The sequence below is a fragment of the Siniperca chuatsi genome, linkage group LG11, assembly GCF_020085105.1.
Source record: "Siniperca chuatsi isolate FFG_IHB_CAS linkage group LG11, ASM2008510v1, whole genome shotgun sequence".
Taxonomy (NCBI): Eukaryota; Metazoa; Chordata; class Actinopteri; order Centrarchiformes; family Sinipercidae; genus Siniperca; species Siniperca chuatsi.
The window spans coordinates 27,485,568-27,507,483 of record NC_058052.1 but is presented as its reverse complement, the minus strand read 5'-3'; the positions used below and the strand labels follow the sequence as shown (position 1 = coordinate 27,507,483).

At 39.4% G+C, this 21,916-nt stretch overlaps 1 protein-coding gene across 4 annotated transcripts; it reads right to left on the bottom strand.

Moving 5' to 3' along the window:
* Positions 1 to 1,035: 1,035 nt before the first annotated feature.
* Positions 1,036 to 21,686, bottom strand: LOC122884342 (polycomb group RING finger protein 5-B-like). 4 transcript variants are annotated; one of them, XM_044214146.1, is made up of 9 exons: positions 21,449 to 21,686; positions 15,816 to 16,650; positions 14,972 to 15,068; positions 14,330 to 14,385; positions 12,328 to 12,387; positions 11,742 to 11,896; positions 11,317 to 11,415; positions 10,427 to 10,516; positions 1,036 to 1,484 (listed from the first exon to the last, which is right to left on the bottom strand). In XM_044214146.1, the coding sequence occupies exons 2-9, from the start codon at positions 15,928 to 15,930 to the stop codon at positions 1,437 to 1,439; spliced, it is 720 nt and encodes a 239-aa protein (XP_044070081.1). In that variant the 5' UTR covers positions 15,931 to 16,650; positions 21,449 to 21,686; the 3' UTR covers positions 1,036 to 1,436. The 4 variants fall into 4 exon arrangements, with proteins under 4 accessions (XP_044070081.1, XP_044070077.1, XP_044070079.1 ...); XM_044214142.1 differs by having other exon boundaries at positions 11,742 to 11,899; positions 21,449 to 21,683; XM_044214144.1 differs by lacking the exon at positions 21,449 to 21,686 and adding an exon at positions 21,236 to 21,275 and having other exon boundaries at positions 11,742 to 11,899.
* Between the last annotated feature and the right edge of the window lie 230 nt (positions 21,687 to 21,916).

The window sequence follows — 21,916 nt, the reverse complement described above, 5'->3', positions numbered from 1 at the left end:
GTTGGAAACTTTGGGGTCTCCACTTAAATTTAAAATTAAGTTCTGTGGGTTTGTACCACATTTGGCAGCACAGCTTGAGTCTGTACTGACCCACTGGTGGTTCAGTGGTGTTTTAAGTATTTAAGAAAGGAAGCTGGTGACTAATCATATGGACAAGATCTGTCTACTGTTACCTCCTATTCATCTTTACATATAAACCCAGAGGGTTTTATAATGTTGGGTCAGCAGCATCACTGTGGGTCATATAAAGAACCACAGGGACCTCTGGCCTACATAACTCTGACCTGAAAAAAACAACTACAAGAGCAGGACGAACAGCTGGAAGGACGAGTGTGTGTGAGGAAATGTTTCAGCGTAGATATGAGTCTGTGAAGGTGTGAGTGTCTGTGTGCAAAACTGTCAGTGTGTGTGTGTATGCACTCACACAAGTATAGGCGTCGGTGTGGAATGGATGCTAGCATGCCATCTGATGCACCTGCTCTACTAGTGTATATATATAGGTCGTCATTTGGTGTGTGTGTGTGTCATCACTTAGATTCCTGCCTGTTTATCATTGTCTGTTTTCTTCATTCATAAATTAAGACACCAATATATTTCACCTGTTTTGGTGAGCAGAGACACTGTCTGACCCTGACCACCACAACACATAAAACATGTTGTATGTGTGTGTATTTTTGGATTAGGTGTGACCAGTGGCAGAAGTACTTAAATCATTCATTAACAGTAATTTGGTACTGTTTTACTTTAAACAAAATGACATAATTAGACAGTGGGTGCTTGCAGTTGTTGCTGATCAATGTTGGTCACTTCTCCGCTAAGATGAGTTTTGTTGTTAATGCCTGTATGCACCAGGTTCCGTGAACTTTGATTCACCAAAATCAAAGTGAACATCGAGGCTGTTCTCACCAGAAAATCAACAGATCCAAATAAAGCATACATGTTTTAGGCTGACTGTTAGTTGTGTTAGCCACACCTTCAGATAGTGAGAGCAAATGTAATAAAATGAAACTGCAGAGGCAAATAAAAACAGTCATCAACAGTAGAAAATCAACATTTAATCTACAGAGTTAGACAGGCAAAGTGAAGATATGGTCATACTTCATTTCTGATCTCAACAGGTTTTTAGGCACAGGGACATACATTTAAAAATATCATATATTATAGCATATATTATTCTATGTAGCATAAAACCTCTTTACCATAACAACGTATGCACTTCATCATTGGCTGTACAAAAATACATTAAAATCTTTCTCTTTCTCTGCACATTGTGGGCATGTGTATGTTGGTGTTTGTGTTTATGTGTATTTGTGTTTGTCCATGTGGAAATGTCGGTATTCCTAATGTTTTCTATACTTGGTATTTATGTCTGCATAAGCGTGTGTGCATTTATGTATATATATGTATGTGTGTGGTCCTCTTCTTGCAGCCGTGGTTCAGCCAAAGTCGATACGTGGCCGGTACTCAAGAACCATGGGATACGTCTGAGGGAGAGACAGAAAAAAGAGAAACTGTTTTCAAGAGAGACAATCGATCTTTTGGTCCTCGCACTGTAAAATAACCCCACTTCAGAAGATAAACACACTGCTGCTGCTGGAACACTGAGAGGAATAATTTGATAAATACTGAATCACTAAAGCTAGAAAATGCTGTGTGCAGGTTATCATTTATCAAACAGACTTTTAGAAAGATTAAAAGGTGCAAGAAAAGTTACATCAACATGTATTTTCAACCCATGTTACACCAATACAACATGACATGCGCTGAAACACACACACACACACACACACACACACACACACACACACACACACACACCAAACTCAAACCCTCAACTACAACAAATAGGAACTGAAAGAGGTTAATGTAAGCTAAATGTCACAAATAGTGTCATATGTAAATATTTATAATACAGTAAATACACTTGTCAATCTTTAATTATTTGAATGCAATCTAAAAAATAAATAAAGTAAAGTATTTCAGTAAAACAACGAGACAGCAAAATAAATACATTTTTAATTTATTTTATGAATTGACTGGTGGTAAAGAAAAAATAAAACTCAGAACATCAGCCTATTCTGAGACTAAATAACACAGTTTGTTCAGCCTCAAAATTCCTACATAATCGCATATTTGGTCATCATGTCCAATTCCATATCATAAAAAAATCCTCGACTCATTGAATTACCCTGTAAACAGAACACTCGGCAGGAGTAACTGAGAGAGTTAAAGCCTTAAAAGACGTGATGAATACTGGATTTCCCCCCCTCTTGCTTGAGCTGTTCAGGCAAAAGGTTGTCAAATCTATTTATAAAAACTGATGAAACATGAAGAAGGCTTCATTTATCAAGTATCATATTCACTGTTGAGGCTGTGAAAGTGTCTGTGCAGGATAAATCTCCAGTAGTTATTGCACATGTTTTTTAAAAACTTTTTAACCCGTTTGTTGAAGCTCAGGGGTCCCTGATTTTTCTGACAGACAGAAAAGACAAAAGACGACTCTTATTTCATCTGACTTCAAACTGCAGGATTCCTGAATTCCTGAGTTAAAGGGGAATGTAAATCTGTTTCCATTAAACTGTCCAGGATCCACCTGGCTCTGCTCTGCAGGGACGGAGGCCAAGTGTCTGATGCAGAAGAAATATGAAAAAAAAAAAGTGATAGAGGTCTGGCTGTTGCTCGCTCTGCTGAAGCTCAATTGAAAAGCTCATTTCCAAAAAGCTATAAATCCACTGTTTGGTAAACCGCAGATGGTCTGAAATTTATCATTCAATATCTATAAAATACCGAGAATCCAGTGCGTGTAAGTGTTACATGTATACCAAGCCACTCTATATTAGGTTTGGGGTAGCATCTTATTGAATATGAATCCATGAAGCAAGATTGCTTATCAAAATGTATTCTGGTTTAGCTTTTAATAGACAACAAAAAGCCTATGTACATTTTTGGTGCATCTTTCAAATTATCCTGATGGCATACTTTGTTTTTAAAAAGCATTGCCTGTGAGCATAATTCAGGCATCAATTTGTTTCTCATCAAAACGTAACTGGAAAAACACATTAGTACTACGAAGAAAAGGAAGGAAAAGTAGGCTGGAATACAGATTGGGTTTCCCAGATCCCTTGTCACTCATTGGCTGTCCAATGAGGTTTGTCAGATGATAGATAAACTATTTTTTAACATTTTACCTCGCTCTCTGCCATTCCACATTGAAATACATGAAAATCAAGTGTTTTTCCAGAGCAATGCATGGAAGGGAGCAGCAGGCGCAGCAGTAAAAAACTGCTAGAATGCAAATGATGCACCACAAGACAATGCAGGTTATCTTCCAATATTTCAAAGAGCAAACTCATCAACAAATAGCAATCTCTGCAACTTTAATCATCACTTCCTATGATGTTGATGTCATCATCTATCATGCAGCATCCTCAAGGTGAATGTTTAGGTCATACCTTCAGTTTTTCAGACGTTAATAGTCCCTTGGCCCAGGGGACCGTTGACCTCTCAGGCTCCTGCATGTGTGGGCTTGTGGCCTGTAGGCCCATTCAGTAATTTATCCATCACTGTGGTTAAATAATAGAAATGTCAATGCTGACTACTAGTATATTCTTGCCTCCTTTGGCTTAAAGCACATTTCAAACAGTCAAAAGATGTGAGCTGCCCTTTTCATAAAAAATTCAGAAGAATAAAAGGCGAGTGTTTGTGTCAGAGCAGCTGCAAAGTGAAGAGTGTGTGTCCTGTTTTTGGAGTCTGTCTCCTATTTCTGGCAGCTTGAGGCTGCTGCTGCAGCAGAGTACAGCTGCTGTCATCTCCTCCGGTTTTCTGCATTTTGCTGCATCATGTCTCAGAAAAAAAGAACACTGAATCCAACCTAACCAGACTGTCACTGTGCCTCTGTGTCTGCATCTCTGACACTCTTTCACTCAGCATTTCTGCCTCCAAACACTTTAATTATACTGCACTAACACACATTCTGTTCAGCTGTCAGCTAGTTTTAAGGGATTTTGTTCTGGTGTCAAATGACTGAAATGTGGAATCGTCCAACATGCAGCACCAGCAAAACTCCATAAAGGTGAAAAAACTGAAAACTAAATTTTCTGACAAAGGGTGTTTTGGTACAGCCAAAAATGACAATTGGTTTAATATAGTACATTTCCCACAGGAATATGTGCCAATTGTGCTTAATGTCAATATATTCTACTTTAATGTCTCTCCTCTGGTTTCTAAGGTTGCCCTAAAGCTCATGAGGTCCCTCCTCTGGGGACCCTGAATATTTCATGGAAATTTGTCTTTTTAATCTCTTGTCATGAACCAAAGTGTTGGCCTAAATGCAACGCTAAAGGAAAGCTCAGGGGGCAACCCCGATCATTAGGAATCGTCCTCTGGGGACAACAAATTTCCGAACCACATTTCATGGCAGTAGTTGTCCCCATATCTTGTGTGTAGACAAATATGTTGGACAGATGAAACAACCTTACATCAAAGATGCAGTACACTGAAAACATCTGACATTTACTGATAGTAAAGATGTGTTCAGACTGAAGACAAAGAATTTTAAGACGCAAGGAGAAGGCGTGGAGAAGATATAAACAGACACATGTTCAATACTGAGGCGAAGATGTGTCCATGGGTTGAAATTGTTTCCACTGGAGTAAAAAAACTAAAATGGGTATATCCCATATCTTCAAGAATCCACTTCATTAACGAACAAAGTCCAAGGAAAAAGGAAAGAAACTGGAGGAATCTACAAGTAAGTAAGTTTCTAGTAAGTTTTAGGATCAGTCAGAGTCTGAGCTGTCATGCAGACACACTGACACTCGGTGTGTATGTTGCTAACTAGCTAAGGACAACATCTGTACACTCAGTATATTGACCATTTGTGGCCAGTAAAGCCAGGCGAAAATTTGCTTTGCCTTCACTTCGAACGAAGCATGAAGAGCTCTGAAGATGATTACTCCACCTCATCCTTCTGTAAGTTCAACATGGACCTACCCTAAGATGAAGCAGTGATTGACCTAGTTTATGTTGACTAAAGAATTAAGTAGAATTGATATAATTTCCACAACATCATTATCTTCTACTCTTTGGTAGGACAGGTCAAGACACATGATCCATGAAAAGGTTCCCATACCAGTGGGGTTGCTAACTAGTGGCTATTGATAAGACTAGTGGTGGTCACAGTGATGGTGGTTGGACAACTGAGCGGGCCATGACATTCAGATGAAGTTGCCTATCAGGCCAGTGGGGCCAGCCACTGTAGTTTAACCTGAGCAGATACAATGCAGATATAAGGCCGGGTCAGGCCACCGAGCATCTGCTCTTTGTTTGGGTGAGAGTAGGGGTTAAAGTCAGCTTAAAGGTAAGTTAGGGTTAGAGAATGATGTCACCTGTCAGAGGGCTCACTAGATTTATGACGGCCCAGCCTGATACCCACTGCAGGGCCTAATGATAGGTCAAAACAACATTTAACGTGAATACTGGGCTTCCACAGCAATGCTCACCCAACTTTTGGCACATCTTACTGTGTATTGATAACTGCCTTCTATGGCTACTACAGCCTCAGTTCAGCCTGCATCCTTCACCAACATGATGTAAATGTCTTTTTCGCGCACAGCCAGAGAAACAATGAGTTAGGACAGAGCAGTGGCAAAACATAATTAAAGAGATTCAATAAAGGATTTGAAATAATTTCAAATAAATAAGTGGATGAGTCATTAGATTTAGATTCAATAAAATACTGGCCACCCTGGCCACAAGTGCTCATCTTTTCATTTTTGAGATAATACAAAGCAATGGACTGTCATCATTCTACATAGTGTCTGCTAAAGTGTCCAGCACAGAGGACTGGACCAAACATGGATGGTGTTGGTGTCATGTTCCTTTAAAGCTAGGGTCGATACCACTGGAGAAACTAGCAAGAGACAGCTACATTTTGAAAGTATCCAACCGAAGAAATCCCACCCCCTCTCTTCAGGCCTCCCTCCAAAGCCTCTCCCCCAAAACACATTTTCATGCGCTATGACAGCACGGGCAGAGAGTGCGCGCCTATTACGGTCCTGCGACAGCCACAGAGATCAGATTTTTGGAGGGGGGGGGGGTTTCAGAGCATTTGATTTATTGATTGCTTACTAGTAGCTCACCTGGTAGAGCACGCGCACATGTACTAAGGCTGAGTCCTTACCGCAGCGGCCGGGTTCGATTCTAGCCCGGGGCCCTGTGCTGCATGCCCTCCCCTCTCTCCCCCTTACCTGTCTCTCTTCAGCTGTTCCTATCCAATAAAGGCACCCCCCCCCAAAAAAACCCCATGTAAATTATAACTCGTCGGTCAGGAGCAATATATATACTAATATCTTCCTGCAATTAAATACACCAGGGGGTTTCGTCTGCCCCAGTGGGAAGATCTGTGCACTTTTATGAAGGCAGAGCTGCTTTTCAAGAGCTACTGTAAGTTACCCTCTTTACTATTTTTGAATGCATAGATACCCGTTTCTCCAATTAACATCTTCCTGCTAAAACACCGTGTCAAGGCACCAGATTTTTTTGTTGTTTTTGTTGCATATCCTAGAAAACATATTTGCTGTATTTTAAACTCCATTTCTTGAAAGTGTGGAGTGTTTGAGATGGTTGAGAAGAGGTTCAGCTTTCTCTGAAGGAGCACTTGCTTGAAGGTGTTTAGGAAAAAGTTTTGGGTTTCAGTCTTAAATTTTATTCCATCATTCAGGCCAAAAACGTTCCTGCTTCTGAACAAACAGTGCCAACACCTGAAACTGATTTGTGCTAACGAGGTGAAACCACTGCTTCTCAATTACAGGAGAGATGGAAAGACTATGTCACAGCTGCAATTTGTGACTTGGGGCTGATCTCAGAAATACATTTTGTGCTTAAAAACAATGTGATTACTGTTTCTAATCTAATCTGAGGGGCAGAGTTGACCTTTGTCTGAAGAGAATAAACACGGAGGGACTATGTGCGGCGGCTCTGTCTATTCAACATGACTGTCAGCGACCATCTGGCATTTACACTGTGAGTATGTTATTTAGACACTTTATGTGGACAACAGCCAGGTTCAGGTCAGAAGTCTCTGTCTATCTACTGCTACTGTTAAGACTTTGATCCTATGACAAAACATATAGATTTTAGGCCATTTTGTGTAATTTGTACTCCACAGATGAGCATCTGGGCCATTTATTGTGCAGTCCAAAATATATATTTTTTATCCTGAACCTAAGGGTGTTAAACAGGTTAAATAGATTAGTATGTTATAGTGCATGTATTTAAAATCCTTTTAATATTGACTACATTTCCTCTACCATATACTGTGTATAAATATTTAAGTATAGTAAAGTAAGTAAAATATTAAGTGTGTGATTTGGTACATTGTGTTTCTATAATTGACACTGATATTCTTTTAAATTCTTCTTAATGTTAGTCATGTCATCACAGCCTGTTTATACACTCAGTGGCCACTTTATTAGGCACTCCTGTACAATCTAACGCAATCAAATACAACTGTTCTGCCATAAAGTCTGCTTTCATGATGCTTATAATGTTCACTTTTTTTGTTGATACAGAGGTGTTAAATTATATATTTTGGCAATGAAGTCATAGTTAGTGATGGTGTTGTACTGGACTGTTAGATGTTTCTAATATTCTGCCCCGTCATATGTAAATAGGCAGGACTATAGAATAAAATAGAAACACCTCTCAATGTAATGTAGTCCAGTACAACACTGCCACCACTATGACCTCAATAATAAACATATAATTGAATTTACACATTTCCAGTGTCAACAAAAACTGAACATTATAGACTTTGTAAAGGTGGAATTTATGACAAAGCTGTTGTATTGAATTGCAATAGATTGTACAAGTGTACCTAATAGGCCACTGAGTGTATATGTCATCTGTGATGCGTCTTGATGAGTCGAAACATGTTGTTTACTTCAAAAATAATTATAAGAATTATATTAATACGTTTAACTTGTGAGATTCGAATGTCTTCAACAGATTCAAATTAAATAGCTGTCACTGAGACATACTGTTCTGTGTCACAGAAATATATCCACTACTATCAGTCAGTGTATTTTAATCTGTGGAACCAACCCGGTTTCCTAAAAAACAACTAACTAACCAACCAACCAACTAATTTGCATTAGCAAATACATTTTGTACGAAACATAATGCCACCTGGATTAAGTTTTTTTTTTTAAATCAACAAAACAAGAAATGTTAATATTTAACGTATCTGCCAAACATTCACTTTCAACACATTTTATAGTTTTCCCTACAATATCTGCTCCTGGCTACTGAAGCATGATTAACATTTCCATGGTTTTGTATTAGGATGTCACACTTCCTGGGGGGGGGCAACATAGTCCAGGTAGCAATTCCGTTTTTTCCAAAACATATTTGCTTTTGAAGAAGACAGGGCTGGTCAGTCTTTGTGATGCTATATAAATTAGTGAAAGATTGACAATATAGTTATCTAATCTGGAGCTACAGCTGTAGCATCTTTTTGGAACAAAATGTTGACAGTTAATTGAAACAGAAATAAACCCAACTGAGCAAACGTCTTTATTGCTGAACGATATAATAATTAACTGCCAGTCAGCAATAACAGACCTCAGAGTGTGCTCATTAACCAGTCAGAACAAAGAACGCTATTTCCCAGATACGTTTTCAGTCTCATGTTTTTTTATAAATCACCATGGTGGCAATCAGAAGGTAGTTTCCTGTTCTGACTAAATGACATCCAGAGGCTGAGTGGCAACACATTTTCTACTCTCCCATGTGAGTGCAGCCATCCTGAGCGGCCTCTGTGTCTCACCGTCAGAGGGGGAAAATGAAGCCAAGCTGTGGAGTTGTCAGAAGGATGAGACTGATGACTGACTCCTATCGTCTTTCTCTCCCTCTTCTGTCTCCATTCCTGACTCTCGTGCTTTGTATCTGTCTCTCTCACCCTCTCCGTCACTCCTCTCCTTACCTTGTCCTTAACCAGACAGAGTTCAAACAGAATTCAGAAATAATTTCTTGGTGTTTATCCTTCTGACTCACCAGGCAGGACATAAATAATTCTGACGGACTGACTTCTGTCTGTTGTTTTGGAAGATGAGAGTGGTGGGCAAGGCGGAGGAGGAGGAAACACTGCCGAGAAGATTTTGCTCACAGTGGAGCTAGGTAATAAAAAAATTAATTTAACACAGCGTTTTAACTTGAACAAGCCATCTTCAAACGCAATCAAATTCAGAGCATTCACCTGGAGTGAATGTGACTTTGCCTTGTATTTCTCGTTTGTTGAGCTGAGTCACCACGTTTCCATATCTAAGCTAACTCATAAAGAGTAAAATGTCATCATAATCGTTAGAATCATTAATTTGGTGATTTTTATTAGGTCACTATACAATATACATCTGGTTTAAACTGGGCTAAAAAGGTTAAAATGATTTGTTAGAGGTCTAGGTTACAATATAACCATTGTTTCAAGTATACGGAGTACAAGCATGTGGTTTTCTTTGTGTGTGTGTCTGTGTTTGTTGTCTATATCTCTGAAGATCACCACCACAGCATCACTAAAGCATTTCCTTTGTTGATTCTCACTACTATGCATTTGTTCAGTTTGCAATGTGACCTTCTGAGTGTACAGCATTCACAGTAGTATGGAAACAGTATACAGTATGTAGTTAATTGTAGTTTAGTTAAAAGGAAAAAAATGAAGGCTCTGAGTAAGTCACACAAATACTAAGTGTGTAAATGTTTAAGACAATCATGTGTGTAAGTGTATGTGTGGTATGAGAGGTACAATATAATTAATAAAAGGAAGGAAAACTTTCTGTCAAGCATCTTGAAAGCAAAAGTGTTATCTTTAAAATGTGACTGGTTCTAAAATTTCAGCATTTTATACTAACAACATAACAACAACACCAAAAAAAGTGTCAAAGTCTCTGTTCAGCCAGCTTGAAGTCAGAATTCTCCCTCTTACAGAATCTGAGTCATAAAGATTCTTGGAATAAAAACTTTCTTCCTCCAAAAACTATTTACCACTGAACAGAGAAGTCAACTAGTACTAGTTTCACACACAAACATATGAACACACACAGAGTAGTTGTACTACGTCTGAGAACATTCATATTTATTTTCATTCTTACCCAAACCTTAACCATACTGTAAATTCTGCATGGCTAGCCACAACCCTAATCTTTACTTGAGGATAATTCTAAACCTTAACTTATCACAAAGTCTTAACCATAAAATAAAACGTTAACCTTGTGCGGATGAGATTTTAGTCCCTCTTTGGGGAGGCGAGTCCCTGCAGTTTTAATGCATAAAACACACCCACACATATACACACATATATATGCTTTCCTGCACCAATGCATCTACACATGAGCAAACATGCACACATAAACAGGAAGTGAGGGTGTCTTACATTCTCTCCATGTAGCCTCCATCGGGTCATGTAGATGAACTCCAGAGTGTGATCTCTGCCCATGATCTCTCCGTTACACAGCACATCCAGCTGGACAGCACAGAAAAAACATTATATGAGAAATAAGTTAAATTAAAATATTTTCACAAGGCAAAATTAAAGAAAAAGACAAGTTAATTTAATAAAAGGGTCAAAATGAGAATGTGGTGCAAAAACCTGTCAGAGGGCGATTAGATTCAGAAAACGACAAGGGAAACGAAAATGAAAAGTCCTAATTTCAGTCCTAATGCACAAAATGAAAGGAAAGGGGAAGTTCACTGTGGTAATGAGTGGGAGGCTGCACTGAATGTGAGTGTGTGAAAAACTAAGCTAAAACTGGTGAAACACACTCACACAGCCTTTAGCTAATACGGAAGCCAACAGTTTTGAATCCTTTGATAATAAGTAATTGGAATGGAATATTAATGAGCATCTGGCTTCATAAACACTGACAGGTTTGAGAGTCACAGTTAACCCGGTCAGAGTCTGAATTGACTTTGTCTTTACTCGTGAGACCTTTACTCATTTGCTATAACTTTTGCTCAGACTGCCTGTTTGCCTTTTACTACATTAAATTAAGTTTTAAAGAGCGGTAATTTTTTAATTATTCCAATGATTATATTATATTTTTGCTGCTCAACATACCTTCAAATAGTATGTAGGCACATAAAGGTGAATCTATGAATTTGTCTGAGACTGGGCAAGTAAAAAAATTAGAAAAAATGTGCTATCCCTTTAACCTTGTGAGAATAATTGACAGCACTGACAGTGAGTTCTTGACAGTTTAAACAAAATGTATATTTTCCTTTTGAAAGTAGTTTTTGAACTGGAGGATTTAATCTGTTCCTTACCTCATAAGAGCTAGGCAGCTTTAGTTTAAGACTGAGAAACTTCTTAATTGTTCCCACAGTGACTCTACTGGAGCAGCGGATGAACCTCTTCATCAAATCCTGATTGGACAAGAGACAATTTCTATTACACCATGACTTAATGAGAGAGGCAGCTAAAAGATGAATGTAGATTCTTCCAGGAAGACCCCGACACACATTCAAACCATTACAAGGGATTAGATACTGACCATCCAAGAAGCTTGGAAACATTTACCAACCCAGCAGCGGTCCCAAAAACATTTCCCTAATGTAATTTTTCCTTTCAGAGATTTATGAAAAACTAAAAACTATAAGGCTTCCCTGTTTTTAAGGTTTATTGATTAAGAAAGTACTTAACACTTCTTGATGAAAAAGTTAGACATAAATAATAATTAAAATACACACACCGTGACAGTGCTCTCCCCCGACTGTCCCGTGTTGCGTAGGCAGTCCAGACAGATGGCTATCTGAGGGTCACTCCTGTGGTAGTCTTCATCGCCGCCATCGTCACCATCATCATCACCACCATCACCATCATCGCCTCCAACATCAGGCAGCTTTTCTGCTGTCGTTTCAGACAATCATTCACACACACAACACTACTGAGTGATGTTACCTGGGGCTTTACAGTTAGCATGAACAGTAAGGTGTGATGTCAAACAAAACTCCAAATATCCAATACAGTTTATCGGTTTAGACAAGCTGTATATAAAGATAACAAACTGGTATCATAATGGTATGATCAAAAGATGAGAAATGATAGTACTGAATTATTGCCCCCGAAGAAGCTTTATGTGGCGTTTATGATGTATGAGAAGGAAATTCCCCTAAAAATCAGCTCTGCCCCACATTCACATCAACAAGCTCAAAATATGATGATTATTCACATGCCGATGAATCAGAACTTCATCAAAAACTCCCCTAATCTATTTATTTTACTTCTGCAGTTATATTGCTCAGCCATATTCATGCTCTGAACGACAAACAGCTTACCTTGGCCGTTTTGTTTGGGCTGGTTCTTCTTCCAGAATTCGAGTTCCTGCTGTTCCTCTTCTGGTTCACATGAACAGATTAAAAAAAGGCAGCACGGAAACACAGAGAAGCATTCAGACAGAATTAATTTCTATAAAGAAAGAAGGGTGATTCTCATATTACATTAGCTAGTCCAGTGATTGAAATCCTGCCCAGACAGAGATGTTAGGTTTTAAGATAGTATTTGATACATTACATTTGTGTTTAAAGAACAAAATTTCTCTTAACTGAATTTAGTGTGTAATTTAAGTTTTTTGGGGTGTAATGGGGGGATTTGGGAAGGTTTCTGTTGAATTGATGCATACAAGCTCTGTGGCATAAACTTCTAAAGAAAGAAACACATTACATGAAGACTAGACCCAAGCTTATCAAATGGGCTACAGTAAGGACCTATCCAGGCAATAGGCTTGCCATAACTGATTTAAAGGGAATGTATTATAATATGAGCCTATAGTGTAACCTAGCTAGCTATTTTTTGTTGTTGTTTCTGTCTCTTAAAAAACCTCAGCATTTGAGGCATTTAGTTGATTCTATGAGACTTGTGATAAGTGAGCAGGACGTTCAACGCCAAAAAGCACTTTGACAAGACATACAGGCCTACTGCTGCTGGTGAAGTATGTTTTAGCCTCTATTGAACAATCAAGAGAAAAACTTTAGTGATGCCAAATGAGGTAAAGCTAGCCACAGGATAGCTTGATTTTAATGTAGCGTGCAAAGAAGTCCTCTGCAAGGACGTGACACGTCTCTGGTAAAGAAAAAAACAAAAGTCTACTCTTCAAAAACCATAAAACAGAATTCATATGAGGCTGATTTTCGTGGCCGAGCAGCACTAGTCCCACTAAAATATATGATGTTTGCTCCATCTTTCGGCTGCCAGGGCACTCTGTCAGCGGAGGTGAAGTTATGGAGTCATAAAATTAAAGCACCATCACAGCTTTAGTTAGACATGTTGACGTGGCTTCTTGTTGGCCCTGCTGCAGAGAGAATGTTGTACATCTTCATCTTGTTTTAAAACGCTTCAGCTTCCACCTCTCTACAATTGTGACACTGACAAATAAATACTTTACTCATCTGGCAGGAACTCCCATCTTATATGTGGATCAAAACTGCAGAGCAGCACCTAGGAGCTTGTAGGGATTTTGTTTTGCTCAAGAGCACTTCAGCAGGGTGGATGCTTTTCAGCAATGCAGGTTTGAACCCAGGTCTGCCATTCGAAGGCCATTGGATCTGATTACTAGCTTCTTATGATGTGAAGCAGGGTGTTGCTTAACACAATATGTAAGTATACTATACTGTAGTGGGATCTTGTCTTTTAAGGAAATTGCAAGGGCTCTAAAAATCTGGATGAATATTAACCATGATGACACTGTTAGACAAAAAGAACCTAACACGCAGAAAATGCGTTTTAATTTAATTGTGTGCGCTAAGTCAGCAAATCTCACCTGGACTGAACAATTGCTAGGTTGGTAAGAGGTTGGTAGGACATTACTCAGATGGTAACTTGGTTAATTTTGAGTTTGTAAGGCATTGCTAAGTGGTTACTATGTGTACTGGGTGGTTATAAGGGCGGTGCTCACGTCTCCGCCATAAGTCATATGTATTAATGTATCATATGTGTATCTAGCACTAAAAACAGTTTGAGGAGTATTAGCTCAAAAGGACTAAAGGAGTGCTCTAATTAAATGTTATGATTGTTTTCTTTCTTTGACTATATGTAATTTGGCGTTCCCCCACTGGTTAAACTGCATATAATCCAGTATGGGGTCACAACATTGTTGCTAGTGTGCATACTGAAAGCCATTTGTGGATAGTAATAAATTCTTCGCATGTCTTGTAATAAATTATGTGATTGGAGTGCTGCCGTTTACTATATTATTTTTCCTTCCTCTGATGAATAGTCACATAATTAAACACAGACTGCAAACTGAGGAGACAGACTGATGAAACCATCTGGCTAACTCACTTTCTCTGAGTCCGGGCACCAGCTTGAAAATGATCTCCTCCAGGGTGTTGTCCAACCTGAGAATATGGAGAGAGGAGAGTGTGAGAAGGAGGTGGAAGGAGAGAAGGATGATGAGGAGGTGAAGAGGAAGTTGCATGGGTAGGTAGGAGAGGTAAAGTGGACGGAAAGCAAAGAAAAGAAGTCAAGTAGGAATAAAATAAAAAAGGGAGAATATAACAAAGAGAAGTTGGTGAAACAATGGAGGAACCAAGGATGAGTAGTTGAAGGTAGTGAGGGTTGAAACACAAAACATTTTAAAAGAAAAAGATGACAAATATAAAAAGAATAGGAGAGAAGCAGAATGATAAGGAGACAGAGATGTTAAGGAGAGAAGGATGAGATGATCAAATAATAAGACAAGAACAATAACAGGTGGATCAATACAATGGAGGTGAATGGAATTAAATTTGTGGTACTCAAAGCGTTGACAAATGTCATTTTTAAATTTTAGCAACATAATCTCTTTTAAGATGAAGAGAGAGACAGAGATAAAGAAGCTATATGAAGAGAGCTTAACGGTGACAAACTACCAATGAAAAAGAAGAAAGAAGCTCAGTCAAATAAAAGAGAGGACGAAGTGAGAGACGAAAAAGTACATCTTACCTGAGCATCTCCAGTGGGTTGGTCTCATGGACCTGAATGCCACATTTAGGACAGTCATTACTTTCCTCAAAGTGCTGCACAATACAGCTCTTACAGACTGCAGAAGAAACAACATCAACATATTTTATTGCAGTTAAATTTTCTCCAGTGGCAACTCTTCGTCAAGACAGTTTGACGTCATCTTGTTTAAGTACCCCAAAGAAATAAAAGAAAGAGACCTGCCTTGAGCGGTTGAGAACCGCACTAGGGTTAGCTTGCTAGCTTGCTCATTAGCAGGTTAGCTCGCCTACTCACAAGCTTGTTAACTCCCTTGCTGGTAGGTTAGCTTGCTAGGTCACAAGTTAATTACCTCACTTGCTAGTGAGTTAGCTGGCTAACTTACTCTCTATAGTGCCCCCTTTGTTACTCGTTAGCAAACTGCTAACCTCACCTTACTGCATGCATGGAATGTCAGCAGAACAGGAAATACTGAAAACTTGGCAGAGTTTACCCTTTATTATTGGTTACCCCCATTTTAGCCTTGAAATGACACCATAAAGCATAAGCATATAAATGAGCTATATTTATTGTGTTACATATGTGTGGCAGTTCATTAACATGTGAATGTTTTTTTCCCACTCAGGCTCACAGTAACATTTTGAACAATATGATATGAACGCAGCATTAGCTTCCTACCTAACCAGCTGCACTGTGGGACACTTTGGGATTCCAAAAAACCAGTTGGCGTCAAACTATCTTGATGAACTCATGCAATTTGTTATCATTCCTTGGAATGGGTGTAGTCCACTTAAGTAACAAAGAAATCTGCATGTGTGTTTCTGTGCATGTCTGTTGTTTCACTCACAGGTGTGCAGGCACTCGGTGACCGTGGTCGGTTTAATTAGGTAACCTCGACACAGGTAACAGGTGATGAAATGGTTAAAGTCTCTCACCAAGTGCTTCCTTCCTGTAGCAGCCATGTTTGGACTTTTTTAGCGCCGCTACAGCAAGATACTGAGCAGGAGTCGGAGTTACAGTTTGAAGCTGAAGGGAAACGTCACCTTCTAGCTTTAGAAGAGTCAGACGCCCATTCACAACAATGAGGAATGGAAAAGGTTACAGTTACAGGCTAATATTGCCTGCTAGAGTTGAATTAGGATTTTTGTTTGAAGTTGAATTGGGTGTAAAGGGTTGGGATCTTCACTCTGGCTAATGCTAGTCCAGGATAGTGCATACAAGTGTTCACTATCCACAATTTATGAGATAGATACGAGATCCTTCTGTGTAAAATCCTGCTCCATCCTTGACTCAAATGCTATTTTGAAGTCAGTTTTTCTTTAGGAACATCTCCCACTCAGATCTTATTCCATCTTCACTGAAGCATGTTACTCCCATTGAAATAAAAAGACACCAGGCCGTTCCAGTCTGTGCAATCCTGTTTCAAGCAAACATGTTTGTTAAATTCCCAGAATTCCTGAAGAGTAAGATCCCTCCCTGTCTCAGCCAAAGTGCCATTTTTAATCCATGAGGGGTCAAAGGTCAGCTGCCGACAGTGAGGCCAAAGACTTGTGCGTAGTCAGCCTCATCCCAGTCTGTTCATTGGTCATTATGGTGCTGCTGCTGTTGACGTCTTCATTCTTCTAGTGGCACACAGTGACACAGGATTGTCTGATGACCTTTTAATCTCAAACTGAAGTTACCTAAAGAGAGTAAAACACAAAAATCAGGCTTGAACAGGATTGTGCTATGTGCAGAGTACTGGGGAAACGCTGATGCTTGTAACATACATCTTCTAAACATAAAAGCAAAATAAATTCCATTTATTATACGAGTCAGATTAGATAAAGAAGAAACAAGGCAAGCATGAAAACTGAAGCTGTACATCAGAAAAACAGATTTTTTGACAACATAACTTCAAAAAGAATATTTCGAAATGTCTATAGAGTCCCTGATAGCTGAATAATACTGACACATTTAAATATAACCATATCTTTTTCACTGAAAACCTCAATCAATAATCAATAATGTGATGATTTTTGAGGAATGACTCAGACCAGAAAGGCTCCATGTGAGGCTCTCAGGCTGTAAACTAGCTCACAGTTACTTTAAAGGTCAGTCATAAAACTTGAATAAAACCCAAACATGTATTAATGTCCCCTCACTGACTTTCTGAACTGTGAGCATCAGATTTTTTCAAATAATGGATTCAATAACGCCTCACTGCCATTTGAAACAGTCACTATACACTTTACACACTTTACCCTTTACTTATCAAACTAATTTTAACTAAGTATCCGCGCTCTTGAGCTGAGAAGTGTAGTGAACTGATCAACTCAGTAGATGGAGGGTTAAGAACTTTGTTCAAGAGCAACTGAAAAGTACTTCTTGAAAGAATGGGAGAAAACTTTTCTCAGAACCATCCAGGACATGTGCCAACATCTCTAAACTGACTAACCCTTAAATGCATACCTCGGGTCTTTAGCAGTCTTTAGTTTATATTACACCTTGTCTTCATTCATTCATTCATTTCATTCAATTAAGCACTCAACTCCCTGGTATTCCTCAAAGTATTTGTTTTTTTAACACTGTTCTGGTGTCAAAAATGATCAAAAGCATTGTTTTTCTAATGTTTTTCTCTAATAAGTTTATGGTAGATTTTCCAGATTTAAAACTGCTGGAATTCAAGGTTAACTTTTCTTTCCTTATTTGGAGGCAAACACTCATCAGCTCAGTTTGCCAAACGTTTTACTCTTCAGCAACAGAAACTGCGTCACGCCATCGTTCTGAGGTTTCTCATCTCCTGCTGCAACGTCCACTGCTACACCTGGTCTAACATTCAATGGCCCCACCTCCGCCAAGCCCGCTGCTGACATTACCGCCAAGCAGACCAGTAGCTCCACTCTGAGCCCGACTCAAAGCTCCTGCTTTGTTGTAAAGCATTTATGCTACTGAGTAACTACTGTTAATAAGTAACTATTATCTAACAAGCCCTCCAACATATACAACAAAACCAATTGTAATTGCCTTCAAAAAACAACCATAATGACATGGCATAATTTTTTTTTGCTCTGGTGCCCTTATCGAGAGGACAGCATCGTTTGTCTCAAAACACATATGACTGATACAAAAATTATTCATATGACCGTTTTCTGATCTGTCACCTGTTATGTAAAGGTTTGGTTCCGTTTTTAGTCAACTAAAACTACTTTGTTAAGGCTGGGGAAAGATCACAGTCATGATTAAAAAAAAAAGGAGATGTGATGAGAACTGCGGTCTCCAGTATCATAGTCGGACGCCTCGCCACCCTGATCTCCTCCTGAATTGGTGGTTAAGTTTGTAGCATACAACAGGTGGTGAGACAGGTGGTGAGACAGCAAGCATTATTTGCATGACCACAAAAAGTCATGTCAGTCAAATGTAAACACAGGTCATTTTAGGTCTTTGGGCAAATGTTGCTGTTTTTCTGGTAAGGACAGTCTCTTACTGTCCTCAATTATTATGACCACTGAACACATACAGGTATCGCCACAAGCTGTGTTTGATGATTCTAGGGTTGACTTGTTTTCGAGACTAAAAACAGTTGGAATTTAAAATGAACTAAATAAATTTTTTCTAAGAGGTTCAGGCGTACATAATCAAGTTGACACATATACAGTCATTTTGCTTTGTTTTTGCTCTTGTATCTGCAGTATCTTCTTTAGTTTGCTCTCTCTTACCTGTTTTGTTGTGAAGCATTTTATCATACTCTGTAATAATACGATTATTATTAACTAGCAGTGGCATTACAAACCAACAGGATTGTTGCAGTTCTGACCTACATGCATCCATCTCTGGATTACCATTACTACAGATAGCTAAATCCTCCAACTTGCCCCCATTCCATCCCCACTTTGATGGATCTGAATGAATTTTGATTTCTCTGCTTCAAATATAGACACTGAGCTAAATATTAAGCTTCATAGTGGTGGCTGGAAACCCACTTGGAAGTTTCATATTTACTGTGCTAAGAATTTAATAAACCATTTATTTTCATGGGATGGTGTCAGTGCTGCTGTTACAGTAAATGAAGTGAGCAAGCCAGTAAATGTTTCTGGATGTGGGATTAGTCACTGCTCTCAGGTCTGATTCATTCCCTTTGTAAACATACAGCAGTCTGTCCATTACTTGATAACATCTACCATCAAATACTAATCATCAGGCAAATTACTATAATAACAGTTACAGAATAAACGGTTTGTTTAGCAGGCAGGTTGTATTTATTTACCTCATGCAACATTTCATATGAGTTTGACACTTCTTACTGTGATGTTTGCTATAAATGTACCCTATATGCAATTCATGTCAGAGTCAAAATGAGTCACTGAGTTTTGGTGGGTTTGCTTCATTATATAGAACCATAATTTAGTCATAAGAAAATATGGGGGGATACAGCAATATATGATTGTGCCAGAAGTAAACAACACAATGAAGCAGAAAAGGCTCTGTGTAAACTCTAAGTTACTGTGGGAATATTACAGAAATAAAGTTTGTGATACTACAGCTCCTACATGAATACTGTATGTATAATATAGTGACAACATAGCAGATAAAAATACCATATAGAACATTATAGTTACCATAAATTATAGTAAGATAAAAATAGGAATTCCAACACTCATAATCAATATATCTGCCAATATGTGTTATGTCTGCTTCTTTGACAGCTTTCTTATTTATTTGCACATCATGAAGAGAAACCAGTTTTTCAAGCTATGTGACTGTTATTATATTTAATTACATAAAATATTTCTCTGTAATACAACATTAGTTTATATAGTTCATATGTACGAAATCCTATGTCAGTTTTAGTCTAGGATACTAAGTAAAAATGGACTGTCATAAGATTGTTTTTTATTGTTAATTTATATTTATGGGAAATATGCACTTTAATTTGAAACATTGTGCCAAAGCTTACACACAACATTTCTTTACAACTCCAACAAGCTGAATCCTAGTAAGTGCTTAAACTCTACCGAGGCTGCATTAGGTAACACTTTCCATCTCTGCATGGATCGAGTCTGACTCTGAATTCACAGGGTGACAGACAATCATGGGATGCACGTACCAAACCTTTTTCAATGTGAAGATACATTTTAAAAGTTCCCGGTTCCACATGAAAAGCTAATCATTTGTTTAACAAATGAAATATCTCAAAGTCTGTCAAAACGTTTCACAGATATTCTGCTAACAACAGACAAACAGATAAACAAACGGATGGGACTGAAAACACCAACTTACTGTCACAAGTCGTGCAAGAAGATAATGCAATTGGCTCATTATGACATACTATCTCAAAGGTTTAGATACTAACTCTAATATTACCTTCTGTCGTATTTATGAGATATGAATGAAATATTGTTTTATCGTTTTTAAACTTATGTTCATTTTACTAAGCATCCATGGGCGAGTGTTGATTAGCTCATATACAACAGTGTTTGCCAAATGAATAAATGTAACATGTAACTGATGTTTTCAGGCCTTTTGCTCTACCGGGTCACACTGTAAGTTGTAGCTGTTATTTGATCCACCTGTTGTATGCTACAAACTGAAAAGGTCCCAACAGAGACAGTCTAAGAATAGGTTGTTACAACTGCTTTTGATTAGGGGTGCACTTTATTCTCATGTGCAACTTCCATCGTTTTGAAATAACGTCACATAACCTGCGTGTTGACATGCTGTGTGTGCATCAGGTAAACGGTGTTGAACACACGCAGAGCTGGCTTCAGGCAGAACCAAACTACCGGCAGGGGAAGCAGTGTGTGGGCCACTTCACTCCAGACTCCTGCTTCATTCAGCGTGGGTCGCTTTTTGCTAGAAAAATCTCAAGTGCGCAGTTCCGAAATCCTCCTCGGTGTCCGTAAATGAGACACACTCTCTCGCGCGCGCGCGCGCGCGTACACGCGGGCGTGCTACATTCACACAGAGCGGATCCGCTTAGCTCATCGTTAAGGCGCGTCACGTCCTACGTCACCTGTGTCAAAACAACATCAGTGGACGACAAACGCACATTACAGTGACACACACCGACATGATACACGTTCAAACGCTCGTGTACGGGTCCGCACGTGTCGCAGCTCGTTATTGTAGGCTATATCAGTCTATACACACACACACATACACGCGCGTAGGCACGCGCACGCAGCACGTATCGACAGTAAAAGTTGCAGAGCTTCACGTCAAGGCCTTTTAACGAAGCGAACGGGAAGCGCACCGCACACGGGTTATTTACCATTTGCGTGAACATACCGTGATCCCGCATGTGAGTGTGCACGGCGACGCACTTTGCGTTTCAGGAGAGAGAGCGAGATAGGGAGGGCGAGGGAGGGGAGGGGAGGGGGGGGGGGGAGAGGAGGTCCAGCCAGCAGCGTCAAAGTTTGGCTGTAACGTAACGCGACGGACGTCGGCTGATGAATTCGCCATCCGCGCAGAAATAATAAGAAATAATAACACATTCCTCACCTCCGTCCACACTTTCCCTCTGCCCCCGGAGTTATGGATGCCGCGGCTGGGCAGGAATGTCCACCATGACACTGCCAGGTCCTCCTGTTCAGTCTGGTCCGTGTACTGGGCGAGGAGAGAACGCGGAACTGGTCGGCTCGGATCTGCCCCAGTCCGTCCAACAGCCAGGCAGGCAGGCAGCAGAGAGCAGCGGTGGGCGGGGAGCCACCAGGCAGGCAGGGCTCGGAAACTGAAAGCGGTTGTGTAACTGAGTGACTATTGGCCTACAACACACATACACACTCGTGTACACGCACTAAGCGCCGTGTCTGCCGTGTGTACTGAACAGGGATGGAGCACAGGCACCTCCAAGCAAAATTTTAATAGAAATTATAACTAGATCAGGTGAAGACATTACAGGCTCAAACAGGCTCTTACATAGGCTACATCATATAGGCGACACACAATATACCCCGCATAATTTAATAT

Excerpts from the sequence above, each read along its gene's own strand:
- LOC122884342 (XM_044214142.1), bottom strand. The coding sequence starts at position 15,930 with ATGGCTGCTACAGGAAGGAAGCACTTGGTGAGAGACTTTAACCATTTC. Across the intron at positions 14,386-14,971 it reads AACCCACTGGAGATGCTCAG|GTTGGACAACACCCTGGAGG; the intron begins GTAAGATGTACT and ends CCATATTCTCAG. Across the intron at positions 11,900-12,327 it reads GCCCAAACAAAACGGCCAAG|CAGAAAAGCTGCCTGATGTT; the intron begins GTAAGCTGTTTG and ends CTGAAACGACAG.